The following is a 14,312-nucleotide window of genomic DNA, read 5'->3' on the forward strand; positions in this document are numbered from 1 at the left end:
TAAACACAGGTTCCTGTTAATTTATAATGGACATCTGTGTTGTGATATTTAAACAAACTATCCGTCAACAAGGAAATCAAAGCCTCTCGTCTCTAGAGAGCTCCAGCAGCTCATAGCGGTCTCTGAGCGTGACTACCCGGCTTGCTGGCAGCGACCCGGGCAGGCGCTCGCTGGCTGTCACGGTATTCTGTGGAGCTTCTAAACTCCGACAACGGTGGAACAAATGTTCGATTCGCCATCTAACTTCGTAAAACTGCCGATATTAATAATCTACACAGTTGATTTCTCGCCTCAAAAACTTTCAGAAGTGAATTTAGTGTTGAAATGGCTACAGAAAACGTAAAAAAAGAGCAGCTTCTGGCTGCTGTTTTTATACCCGTAGCCTGTGCTGTTCCGGCGCCTTGCATTGTGGGATACAGTAGGCGAGATAGACTGGTCCGATGCATACTGGAGAATTTTTCCAAATCAGTATGACATCCGGGTATTTCTGGCATACTGGAGATTTTGCTTTTGTTCGCATACTGCATACTACATACTACATTTTGGCCAAATCAGTACGTACTACTAGTATAGTATGCGGTTTCGAAAACAGCCATAGACTTCAATGCAATTTGACATGTTCGGATTGTAATTTTGAAAAGTACGTATGCATTAATCTCTTGTTATACAAATGTTTGTTTTATACACATGTTAAATCATTATTTTACAATCTTGCCTGAACCTGAGCGTTTGTGATACCTTAATAAATTAAGTTTGATTGCCGCCATGTCCCTTCAGTCTTCCCCCGTCCAACACAGATATTGCTTATCCAGACTTCTATACATATCTGATTGAATCCCGTTAGGCTAAATGTTGTCTGTAAATAAACAGCCTGTTGAGATTTAGTTGGAGACGACAGTCTGATGCTGCTATAACGTTAATATATGACTGTATTACTGCAGCAGCCTCACACTCAAGCTAACGTTAGATAGCCATGCTAGTCACTGTCTCCAGCATCATTTAGCCATTTAGCACACTGACAGTGAATATTCACGTATCGTATGTGCCTCAAATCTACCAACCAGCTACTCAGAAACTCTTCTTCAGCATAGTGTTATTACTGTTACCGGTTTGTTTAAAGTAGAAGTTTGGAGACATGTTTCAACTTCTTCTGTTTACTCTGTTACCGTCTACGAGGGACACAGGATTGTTTCCCCCAAACGGGGGCATGGTCATGCGAGCCAACCCCCCCTGGATGATGTACTGTATACTATTCTATATTATACTATACTAAACTATTCTATACCCAAATCATATTTTACATATTTCTTTTCAGCTGTGATAATGCCAAGTGAGTGAGGAAAAGAGTAACTGAGCAGCTCTGCCAGCGTTTTGGAATGACTACTGGTTTCATTGAGGAGAGTCTGTTGCATTACTCTAGAGCAGAATGACATGGGCACTGTGTGTGGGTGAACCATTACAGTCTGCTATATAGAGATAAAGTCAGAGAGCGAATTACACAATGACAACGGGAGGGTTGAAGTCACCCAGGGGGGATCTGGGGGCATGTCCCCCCGATTTTTTCTTTTCAAATGCTGCAATTTGGAGCATTTTGGCCATGATTTTTTCCCTGGAAAAGGCTATATTTTATGTATGAAAAGTATAAAATAAAACATTTTCCTTCAAAAGTCCTATTTCTCTCCCTACTGAACAAAACAATTGTACTTATTACAACTATTCAACAAACAGTTGGACGGATATCCATCTGGAGACACCCATGAACTGCGTGCTTCAGTGAACCGAATTCTTACAATCCTTGTGTCTTGCTTGTTTAACGTAATGTCTGCAGTCTGTAGATGATAATAAACCAAATCCATTACAGTGCAGACACTTCAGTAACTCTGAAGATAAGAAAGTAAAGTGTGTTAAACTATCTAGATAGCAGCTAGCTTTAGACACCTACATTACCGTCTCCAATGGCTTGCACGACACACACAAGCATAGGACGCAAGGCACTGCAACTCAGACAGGCAGACGAGAGGTTCTACTAATTTCAAGGTTAAGGAATGGTACGGTCCACTTTAGGGGTGTCTCAAATCGTATTACAAGACTCCTCCAGCTATGAATATGGGAAATATATTATAATATTTGTGATTACAGGTAAGAAGGATGTATAAATCTTTCTACCGACCTGTCCTTTTTACCTCTTTTGGGGTAAAAAAGACAATCCCACCAATAATTCAAACCCTGGATAAGGTACCTTTTCTGCTAAACTCACAATAGACAACAGCGTGACATCAAAACAAAAAATGGAAAACAAAATTGATACTAAAACTTTACCAATTGAATCTAGACTAAAAGGTGTTTAGTTTTTGTTGACTAAAACTAACATGATATTCAATTATGACTAAAATGTGTTTAAAAATGATATGCGTTTTCATCAAATGACTAAGACTAAATCAAAATGAACATATGTGTGGTGAAGATGCGTTGTTACCTGCAGCTCAGCATTGAGTCGAGGCATAGAAGCAGCTCTGCCTTGGTTCTCCAGACCTGAGCCAGGGACTGGGATCGTGCTGCTGGCACTGGTCTCCATCTTCCTCATCTCCACTGACTCCTGGACATGGAATGGTAAATGGACTTGCATTCATATATCGCTTTTCTAGTCTTCCGACAACTCAAAGCGCTTTACACTACATGTCAGCATTCACCCATTCACACACACATTCATACACTGATGGCAGAGGCTGCCATGCAAGGGGCCAACTTTGCCCATCAGGATCTACTCAAATACTCACACACCGATGGCACAGCCTTCGGTTATGTGTCTTGCTCAAGGGCACTTCGACATGTGACCGGAGGAGCCGGGGATTGAACCACCGACCTTTCGATTGATGGATGACCTGCTCTAAGCCACGGCCGCCCCCAAGTCTGAGGCCATGGTGCTCTGCCGGCTAACAGTAGACTGCGCCCTCTGGGTTGGGAGGGAGTCACCCAAGCGAGGGAGTGTAAGTATGGTCCAGAATGCAGCTGCCCGACTCCTCACCCACACCAAATCATGGCATCACATCACCCCAGTCCTGAAAGACCTTCACTGGCTCCCCGTCTCCCACCGGATCTCCTACAAAATCCTGACCCTCACCTACAAAGCCCTCCAACAACTTGCACCCCCCTATCTCTCTGAACTCCTCTCCCCCTACCAACCTCAACGGTCCCTCAGATCCACCTCAGCTGGTTTACTCTCCACCCCCAAGTCCAAACTCCGCAGCTTTGGGGACAGAGCATTCTCCAGGGCAGCTCCCAAGCTCTGGAACTCACTCCCCAATCTCATCAGAGACTCCGATTCCCTCACCATATTCCAGTCCCGCCTCAAAACACATCTTTTCTCATCTGCTTACCCGTAGCCCCCTCCCTCCCCCTACCCATCAGTCCGTGTGTATGTATGTGATTGTGCCTGTGTATGTCGCCTGTTTTTGTCGTTCGTCTCCTGTCTCTCTCACACCGTTTTCCCCCCGAATATGTTAAGCGTCTTTGAGATCACTAAAAAGCGCTATATAAATCTAATATATTATTATATTATTATTTTGGGGTCTTGTTCACGAGGATAAAATGGAGCAAGAGATGGATACGCTGATCGGTGCGGCGTCTGCAGTTATGCGGGCGCTGTACAGGACCGTTGTGGTGAAGAGGGAGCTGAGCCAGAAGACAAAGCTCTCGATTTACCAGTCCATCTACGTTCCAACCCTCATCTATGGTCATGAACTTTGGGTAGTGACCGAAAGGATGAGATCGCGCCGGGCTCAGCCTTAGAAATAGGGTGAGGAGCTCAGACATCCGGAGGGAGCTCGGAGTAGAGCCGCTGCTGCTTCACGTCGAAAGGGGACAGCTGAGCTGGTTTCGAGCATCTGATCAGGATGCCTCCTGGACGCCTCCCTTTGGAGGTTTTCCAAGCACGTCCAACTGGTAAGAGGCTCCGGGGTAGACCCAGAACACGCTGGAGAGATTATATATCTGGTCTGGCCTGGGAACGCCTCTGGATCCTCCAGGAAGAGCTGGGAAACTTTGCTGGGGAGAGGGACGTCTGGAATTCCCTGCTAAGCCTGCTGCCGCCACGACCCAGCCCCAGATATGCAGAAGAAAATGGATGGATGGACATGTATTTTATTTTATCTTTAAATTTATTATTTTTTTATTGTTATTGTCATTTTTATTTTTCTCTCTTTTCCTTATTTCTTGGCTGGGGTAGCCTGATGTCCTAATAAATAAATAAATAAATACATTTATATTAACGGCTAAAGGAGGGAAATCTCTGCCACAACGCAGCATAATTAAAAATGTGAAAATAAATAAAGACCAAAAAGTAGCTGGACCTGGGACATCACTAGCCACAAACTCATTTGCTCCTCTCGTAAACTTACACACACAAGAATCCTACACAACAGACTGCCCGGCACCTTCTCTAAAGCAAACACCCCCCACACCCTTCGATCAAACCATGACCGCTTTTTCTTTTTTTTCCCATTTTACACTGTACCCAATGCATGTTTTGCCCTGTAGTGTTAATTGTGTCACGTCACCCAATGTAAAGTTCTGTTTTGTCCAGTCCCACATGTCCTGTCTGGTTTCACTAAAAAGTAAAAAAAAAAAAAAAAGAAAAGAAAAGAAAAGAGGGAAGCTTCTTTTCTTAAATTTGATAAGACATACTGCCATTTGCAATATTTGAGATTCACCTGGCTTACACACGAGCCAAGTGTTCATTCTCTATATGTACTTTTACTTCATAACATTTATTTTCTCTTTCTAATTTCATTCTGTCCCATCACAATCTCAGCCAGTCAAACTGAGCAGAGACACTTGCAATATATTGTATATTAACAGCTGTACATCTGTACAACAGTGAGTCAAATACAGTTTTCACATACACAGCACGTGTTGGAAAGTACCTGAACGACGGCAGTGTCCGGTGTGTCCTCTGATGGGCCCCTGGACATGGTTCTCTTAGTCTTAGCTCGGGACGCTTCCTTGGGTTTCTCCATCACCCAGGAAGCTGATGCCTTGATGTTGTGGTCATGTGCTGGCCTGTGTGTTGTAGCAGTCACAGCTCAGCATAAAAATACTAATATTAATTATAATACAGTGTAAATCTAGGTTTGCATTTTCACTCACCCAAATGGAACTTCATTTGACAACTTGATAATATTTCATAAATTTCATTCCAAATGATGAAGGGATGTGTGTTAGTGCTGTAGCCACACTGTGTGAGCAGAGTTTAGTGGTTCGGGTTAAACCTTGAATTACTGCACAATAGTCATTTAGAAGTATTATTTCTAGTAAATTAAACAGTTAAAACAAACTCATGAAACGTTTCTGTTTTAAGGACCTCTTTAAGCATTGTAGGGGTCTCTTGACACCATGTTACATTGTGTTGTTATATTCTATTCCATCTATCCAGGTCATGGGATATCTATAATGCTTAGTCAAGAGGACTTGTAGTAGATTTCTGAAGGATGTTTCAGCTCTCATCCAAAAAGCTTCTTTAGTTCGACTGGCCGGTGGGGAGTATCCCGGCATTTCCTGGAATAACCATCACTCAACAAAGAAGGGGGTCAAGGACACCACTTCAGCTGTTTCCAAAGCTGTCCTGACATTCCTTCCCAGGTCGTCTAAAGGCCCCGACACACCAAGCCGACGGTCAGCCTTCGGACAGTTTGGGGCTGTCGTTGAGTGTCTGTCGGCCTAGTTTTTAAAAGTGTGTTCAAATGCAACTTGTCGGTAGGGTGACCAAGTGTCCCACTTCACGGAGACTGCACAGCATTTTTATCCCTTGTCCCACGTCCCACATATTGAGACGATGTCTTATAAATCAACGTATAAATCGGGTCAGTGTCCCATGCGCGCTCGCGTGTGGCCACGCTGTTCCAACACAAACTACACGGAAGCATCAAAACCGCAAAGTTATATCTAATGAAGCCCGTCTTGCAAAACAGTGTCAACTCTTCCTGCTTCAGCCTCCCGACCGCGGTCAGAAGACAAAGGGGAGACCGTAGCTTTGCAGTGTGTTCCAATCCACGTACTTCCTGAAGTACACTTCAATCTAGTGCACTGTGTGCACTCTGTACTTACTTGAGTAGTGCGTGAATTTCAACGGGGTAGGGTCGTCTCAAATCGAATACTCTGCGGCGCACTTACCGGAAATGACGATTGCAACATTTGACCGTGGCTCGCTACCCGCCAAAATATCTTCTTCTTCTTCTGGGTTTTACGGCAGCTGGCATCCTTTGTGTTGCACTGCTGCCTCCTTCAGTTTTTACCCGTCCACTACCCGCTATAATATCTGCCTGCTTTGTTGATCCAGAATACACAGAAAATTAAATCAGATGAGTAGACGAGAGATGTTATAACTTACATCTATAAGGTACGTTGTTCAGCACCGCAAAAGCTCCTGTATCATCTGCCGCCATTTTCACATTTGAATAGTGGTCGTGGTCCCGCCCCTTCCGCTACGTAGCCAAGATGGCGACAATTGAGTGTGAAAAGTGTCCAGCGTTCCACACTCAACGTTTTGACCGTTTTGAGTACAACATTCGGGTACTCCGAGTGCACTGCATTTTGCCATACTTCACAGTGTGAACGCACTTATGCACTCAAAATAGTAAGTGTAAGTATGGAAGTACACGGATTGGAACACACTGTTGGTCTCCAGGGCCGGAGTCGATGCTGCTCTGCTCCTCTGCCTGCCCTCTTGCCTTCACTCATACACCGCGCTCTTTCTCACTCGCTCCACCTCCCACGTGCATGGGCGCACACTACACACTGCAGACGACGGGAGTCTGAAGCGGGACAACACAGTATCAGCATCGATTCATGGAGAGACCTTCGTCTGGTCAGCTAACATTACTGTCAAGCAGCTGAAATATAGAGTGGTATTGTGGTTGTAGCTGACGTGTGTCGCCTCACTGTTTTGAGCGATGCTCGTTCATGTCTATGTAGAGCGAGCACAAGCGCGAGCAACAGGACGCTGACTTTCGTTGACTTAACGGCCACAGGTGTCACTGTTAACAAGACATTTCTGATTGTTACAAACAGTCCCTTTAAGTTAGATAGACATTATATCAAAATTGTAGACTAACTCTCAGCCTTGGTAACGTGTCCCACATAGTCCCACACAAACATACTCTTTGTCCCACATTTGGTTTGTTGGGATCTGGTCACCCTACTTGCCGACCAAGACAAAGGCGACGTGAGGCGACCAAGTCAGCCTTCATCGCCGCTAGTTCATTAATATCGGCTTGGTGCGTCTGGGCCTTAAAATTGCCGTACTGATGTGGTAAACCTGACCTTAGCTTTTAGTCTTGGTGTATTAAACCGAGTCTTAGTCTTAGTCCCAGATTTACTGCAGCTTTTGCACCAGTTTTTCAGGTACAGATTTGAGGCATTGTGCCCCCAAAGACATGTGCTGTATTTATCAAACAGACACCAACCAGCTGGAGCAACAGTCGTGTGTCATTTGTGTGAGTGTCTGCAGGATGCGTCTCTCTCTCTCATATGCTCTATACTGAAGGTCGAGACCTGCTAACAGAGGTTGATTATGTATTCTGCTGGATTTACTGAGGTCACATAATTTGTGCGTTTGCTTTTCCGGGGGATTTACAATAGCTACAAGCAAGGATGTGGTGGAGACAGGAATAAATCATAGAACTATATACCACATAACGACTAAGCTTTTCTTGCTTTTGTTACATTGAAGTGAAAGTTTGGCTGCATTTACCTCAGTACTAACATCCATCTCAGCACCCTTTCCACCTGCTCCACTCTCAGGTGCTGGACCTGCGGACCCCCCTTTTCTGAGTTTGGTGATCTGCAGAACTCCACCTATTGAGCTCTCCTTCATTCACACAGTGAGTCTGGAGGGTAGCACTGGGATCAGTCCAGCGGCTGACTGGGTAGGCTAATAACCTGCTGCTCTCTCAGTGAACCAGTCACTGAATAAACGCAGATCGCAACTGCAAATGCAATGAAAACCTCAGCACACATTTACACAGCATCATTCTCTTAGAAAATCTGGCCCCAAGGTCTTTTGCCTACCATACACTAGGAGACTTTGAAAAGACTTTTAAAAGACTGAAGTCTGACACCCTCTCACATCTAAAGACCATGTGTCTTAAGTCAGTTTTTTGTCACAGACTATAATATTTTACAAAGACTGGGGGTCTTGCAGGATCACTATCTAAAAGACTAGATTCCTTTTGAGATGATGTCACATCCTGCTCCTGGTGGAAATTTACAAGAACAAAAACTGTTGAGAAAGAAGTGGACAGACGTTGCTGCAACCCTTGAAATCCCCAGTGAGTATGCTCTAGCTAGCTAGCTAGCTGGCTGGCGAGGGGCTACTTGCAAGCAAACTAGGAGAATGTTTGCTATTAGGGATGCACCGATACCGATACCAGTATCGGGTCTGATACTGTGCTCATGTACTCGTACTCGCAAAACGGCTCCAATACAACGGCACCGATACCACTTTACGGCAGAGTGACGTTAACCTCTCGTCAGCATCTTTTGGGTCCTCACGCTCCACCTCCCCGACGGTGCGGGCGAGACGGGCCGGTGGTGCGCCCGACCCCGCTGGGCCGGGATCCCACCTCAGCGGCACACGCCGGTCTTCACTTTCATTGCGCCACAGGGTTTTGCTTGCACCCTCTGACTCAAGCGTGCGTTAGACTCCGTGGTCCGTGTTTCAAGAAGGGTTGCCGACAATGCCGCAGACCCCTGGTGCCTTTTACGTGGGCCGCGGCACGATGCGGTAAACAGTCGCACCGGGAGCAGGGAGCCCCGTCACGGTGCGTTGAGGTCCGGGCGGGGAGCGCTGTAAAGCTGCGGCCGCGAGCCACCTTCGCCCCGAGCCTTTCCTAGCCGACCTAGAGCCAGTCGCGGCGCACCGCCTCGTATGCGGGACTCCCCAGCCTGTGTGTTGCTCACACCCTCCAGCTGGCTGTTAACGAGGGTCTTTTGGCACAGAGAAGTACTCGTATCGGTACTCGGTATCGGCGAGTACCCAAATGTAAGTACTTGTACTCGGTCTGAAAAAAAGTGGTATCGGTGCATCCCTATTTGCTATTAACCTACGAACTAACTGTACGTTTCAGCGGATGTTTCAATTATATAAATCAACACACACACATGTATATATGAGAAAAAGACAGAGAGTGAGTAGGCTAATAGCAAATATTCCAGTAGCTAACGTTAGCTTGTAAGTAGCCCCGTTAAGGACCGTGGTTAGCTAGCTAGCTATAGCATACTCACCAGGGATTTGGAGAGCTGCAGCTTTTTTCCGTCTCCACTCTATCGTGGTAGAAATGGGCGGACCTGTCAAAGAGGCACTCTTGTTCACTCCACAACTCCAGAAGTTTCTCCATGTTTACTTTCTACCCCGTTTGCTGCTTCCCGTTTGGTGCTGTAGAGAGCGCACCTATTGGTTGTTGACAATGTTCGCGTCATTGAACTTAGGATCATATTAAACCTGTTTGATTTTATCGTCAAGGCGAGAAAAAGACTGACTTAGGATAGCTTGGACTGAGTTTTAATACCACCTGACACTAAACAATCGAGACCATGGGAAATCTCATGACTTTATTCCGACATTGGAAATATGTCTGCGACAGTGAAATCGCTTGAAAAGTCGTTTGGTGTAAGGTAGGCATAAGTCTTTAGTTTTTTCTAGGGTAAGTCAGGACTTAATTTTTTTTGCCTGGGGACAGTAAACTACACCTAAACCCTTCTGTAACTTGATGTTGTAAAGTTACACTTGGCTTTTACTCTGGATGTAGTTTGCAGTCTTGATGTGATAGTTCCTGAAGCGTTGAACTTACAGCGTGCCTCCATTGTTGAGGGAGTTGGAGCTAGGTCTGGTCTGTGGCTGGGACTTGGCATGGGATTTGGGCTGGGGCTGAAGCATGCTGGGAGGCTCCACACTGTTTAACATCATAGGCAGATCTTTCTCCTGCATGTGAGTCAGAGGCAGCAATGGCTTAAACAGAGCCCCGAGCTTGCACTGTGGAGGAGAGACGTATGGCAACATGCTGAAGACATTCAGAGGCAGCAGGCAGAATATTGTTGCACCCAGGTCAGACCGCAGGGTCTCAGTGCCGCTCAGATGTGGAGACTTGGGCCAAAATATTCATTTCTCGCAGTCATGCTTGCATGTGGTACATCTGTGTGTATCTGTGTGAGTGTTTGTGTGTGCCGAAACAGACATGCACCTGTAAAGTAGATGTGCAAGGTTGCAAATAACCACCAGCCAGCGGCCAAATGCAGATTCATCTTTGGCTGTGGCTGCTAAGTGTGCCTTTAATAACCAATTACTGGGTTGCTTTTATGCTGAAAACATTAAATTGGCAAAGCTGTTGATGGATTTTGTAATCCACAGCTGAATGGCTTGTGGACACAAAAGCATCTTCTTTGCATGTGTGTATGCATGCAGGCATACAGTCAAAGTGTGTATCGGTGTGTGCAAGCATAATTTATGTGGGCGCATGCATACAGGTTTGCTGTAGTACATCCAATGTGTGTGTGCTTCAGTGCATGTGTAATGTGTGTGTGTGTGTGTGTGTGTATGGGTGTGCAGTGTGCAGGCTGCAGTGTGGTGTGGATGTTGTACCTGGGAGCCCGACCCGCCCTGTTGCTGCTGCAGCTGCAGCCTCCTCGCTCGATTCTGCTTATAGTAGTCGAAGATCATCAGAGCTGCATAAACCTTCCCTACCGTCAGTTCATTGGCTGAGGAGGTGAGGAGAGGAGAAAATGATATGAGGTAGGTGGATGGTACAGGAAAAGAGGAGAGGAGGAGGAGGAGGAGGAGGAGGAGGAGGAGAGGAGAGGAGAGGAGAGGAGAGGAGAGGAGAGGAGAGGAGAGGAGAGGAGAGGAGAGGAGAGGAGAAGATGAGAAGACAACGGGAGAGGAGAGGAGAGGACAAGTATATTCTGCTGGCTCATTCCTTCATCTCCTTTTACCTGCTTGTCTCTCTAATGGTTTACTTTAGAGGAAAGGAGCCTCTTACAGTGAGTCATTTCATTCATTCAGTTAGTAATTAAAATAGATTTCTAGGTTAAACAAAACAGAACTGATTGGACATATCATTCTGTTTAGTTTGGTGGTGGACACTTCTTACCAAAAGGTGGAAGCAAAAGCAAAGCCCACAACTGCATAGTAAGTCTTGTCTCTTGCATGCAGTACTGACACACTAACACGCATATAGTCACCTTGGTCAGTATTTATCGGACCGCTAACAGTAGAAATCCTTCACTTTTACTTCTGCTCACAATCTCAAGAATAAAAGCTATTTATCAAATTTCTTGCAACTTAAAAGTGCTCTTTGCTCGTACTGTACTGTGGTCATGTTGAGCTACACTCTGCATTTGATTTGAACATTGGTTAGCTGTTACACAACCTTGCATTTATCAGGAGTGCAAATAACAAGAATAAAGCTGGCAATCATTTTGTTTGCAGTCACTTTTCCATGCATCTGCAAGGTCTGAATTTTCGACATGGTGCTAAACTCTCCTTATTGTATGATTTCTCTGATGCACCTCATCTGTAAGCAATCGTGATGGCAATCATTTGAAAGTAAATGCAAAAAAAAAATGTCAGTGTCAATGACTCTGACAGATGGTGAAGAGGTGGCTGAATAGGGCAACTCCAGAGCACGTGAATAGCATAAAAGCAGCCATAATACCTCATTATGTACTACCACCGTCTCCTTAATGTGGCCCAGGACACATTCGCGTACACACTGCTAAAAGACTGTGGCCATATGCGTCCCAGACCACCTTTGAATGTGGTCTGAGCGATCGGATCTCAATGCGTCCTCAATGTGTCTTGAGTGCGTTCACACCTGTACTAAGAGCTGTATACTTGTGATCGGATCACCCAGGACGCATGTTAATGCCAGGTCTGAACAGGGCCTCTGTGAAAGTTCCCTGAATAAATAAACAACAGTATTTCTAGTGAACACACTGTGCCCCCACAGATATCATTTTGTGTTATCCTACATAGAGGTCGACAGATTAATCGGGCCGATTTTTTGTCATTTTTTCATAACCGGCATCAGCCGATGCCTGAGCACATTAAGCCGATTAGCTAACAGGCACATCTGCAGGCAGCCCAGTGTTGTTGTTGCTGTGGAACACGTGTGACACTGCCCCTTGTGTCAATCAAATTGCCATTCTACCGGCAGACCTCAGTAGATGTAGCCCAGTGGGCTCACCTCTGCAAGAGTGCGTGAGAAGAACAACGTTGTAACTGGGAGAAACCGGTAAGGCTTAAATTCTTCTCTTTCGAAGCCCTATATATATTTAATTGGTTAGATATGAAATGTTACTTTTAGAGAGAAAATACTTTGGAACTGTATTGATAGCGAGACTCCAACCAGCTACCTTACAGGTAGGGATGGGTACCGAAACACGGTAACAGGCTCGGGAGCTAAATTATTAAAGACCGTACTGTTGATAAGCTCCAACGTTATCAATTCTGTGTTTGGTAACGGAGAATTTCTCTCCGTCGGTAACATTAGCCGTGTGCGGGGCGGAGCAGCTCTCATACACGCTGCTGCAGCGCCGTGTTCAGACACACACAGCTTCTGCTCTTAGTAACTATGGTGGAGAAAACCAAACTTCAGAAGCGTGATTTCACTTTATTAGAGTTGATGCTGACAATGCTTATCATAAGTGCAAGTTTGCGTGTGAGGGAGGAAACACGAGCAATTTGTCGACACATTTAGCAAAAAGTTCACTTCCTCATTAAACGTGTCTACGGTGGGTCCTACATAGCCTCGATGACTTCTCCGCTAGTGGCCTGTGTGTAGTCCGCAGCATAGCAGATATGAGCAGCAGGCTGTGTAATACCAGTGAACAAAGTTATTATTATTTTTTTGTGATCACTTAGATTATGACCATATAGCTTGTAACAGTGTCTGTCAACAAACAGAAATAAAAACCTGCTTTAGGACAGGTTTGGAAAGGTGCTTAAAGGGTTTTGAGCCCTTTACTATTACTACTATTAACCATCATGCACTAAATAAAATAGAAGTGCACTGCAGTGCAGACACAGAATGCAGATTGGAGAGACAGACCATAAGGGTTGTTCAAAATGTTTACTTAAGTTAAGAAATTTCTGTGTATCATTTGTTATTATTAAGCCGTTATATTTTATCAGATGGAGGAAAAAAAGAAATCGGCATTGGCATCGGCCATAAAAAACCCATATCGGTCGACCTCTAATTCAACATTATAAAGAACTTCTCTTTGCGAGTGTGGTGACCCCCGCCGGGTTGACAGGTTGGTCATCAGAGCCTTCTGGTAACACCTGGGCTTGGTGTTCCCACTCTATAAAATCTCTCTCTCTCTCCCTGCAGCCACCCCTCTGGTTATGTGGCAGCGTTAGGTCCTCCTTCCTTTATTTGATGCAGTTTACAACATTCACACACTTTAAGGTGCTTCTGATGACCTATAAAATTGTAAATGGGCACGCCCCCTTCCTACTTTACTGATCTCCTTAAACAGTATACTCCAATCAGGACTCTCCGCTCTCAGAATACAGATGCCGTTAGGAGCACCAGAGGACACGATTTTTTTTCCAGGTTACCTGTTTCATGTCACGATATAGCGACAGCTATACAGCGTTTTATAAATATAACTTTTTTTAATAATATTTGCTCCAATCTCGCCTACTTCAGCTTTAAGAGTCAAGTTGTGACAAGGAGATAATAAAACCAGACAGTTCAAAATGTAGAAAATGGTGAAATGCTTACGTTTATGTGGCGTCACCAATAGATCCATGGTCTTTTGAGAGAGGCTGGGCCACACTGTGGACAACTCCTTCTTTAACTCAGCGTCAGATGATCGCTGGGCTACCATGCCTGGAAATCCACAGAGAGACACTTTTTACCTCTTTTATAAAATCACATAGATCAACCCGCCAGTCACGGCACAGTCTACAGTGTTCAATTTAAATGACAGGAAAAGTGACAGAAACATCTTTCAACTGGTTTATCTAGATTTACGACACAAAGCAGGCAAAGCAGTAAATGAGTTGTCCTTGAGGCGAGGCGCAATGAGAAATCCTCATTAAAAGTACAGATAGAGGCAGTGAAGCCAGCAGCCCAGCACAATACAAAGCCCTCTAATGAGTACAAATGGAAGCCAGATCTGCTTATTTCCAGCTCTGAGAACAATAAATAGCAGCCGGCTATCCGTCACTCTGGCCGGGACCGGCTGGCTCCTAAAGGGGCCGTTTTACACAACATAACAGTGAGGTGAGTTTTGGAGTTTGACGACATCATTTC

General features: G+C 45.1%; 1 protein-coding gene across 3 annotated transcripts in view; it reads right to left on the bottom strand.

Moving 5' to 3' along the window:
- LOC141768803 (voltage-dependent N-type calcium channel subunit alpha-1B-like) overlaps positions 1–14,312 on the bottom strand; it is a 211,022-nt gene that overhangs the window by 27,078 nt on the left and 169,632 nt on the right. For all 3 annotated transcript variants that reach the window (XM_074637175.1, XM_074637176.1, XM_074637174.1), the window contains 5 exons: positions 13,779–13,886; positions 10,634–10,749; positions 9,846–10,027; positions 4,923–5,058; positions 2,477–2,596 (listed from right to left, as the gene is read on the bottom strand). In XM_074637175.1, coding sequence (XP_074493276.1) covers positions 2,477–2,596; positions 4,923–5,058; positions 9,846–10,027; positions 10,634–10,749; positions 13,779–13,886 — 662 coding nt within the window. The remainder of the gene's footprint in view (positions 1–2,476; positions 2,597–4,922; positions 5,059–9,845; positions 10,028–10,633; positions 10,750–13,778; positions 13,887–14,312) is intronic.

This window comes from Sebastes fasciatus, chromosome 6 (genome assembly GCF_043250625.1).
Source record: "Sebastes fasciatus isolate fSebFas1 chromosome 6, fSebFas1.pri, whole genome shotgun sequence".
NCBI lineage: Eukaryota > Metazoa > Chordata > Actinopteri > Perciformes > Sebastidae > Sebastes > Sebastes fasciatus.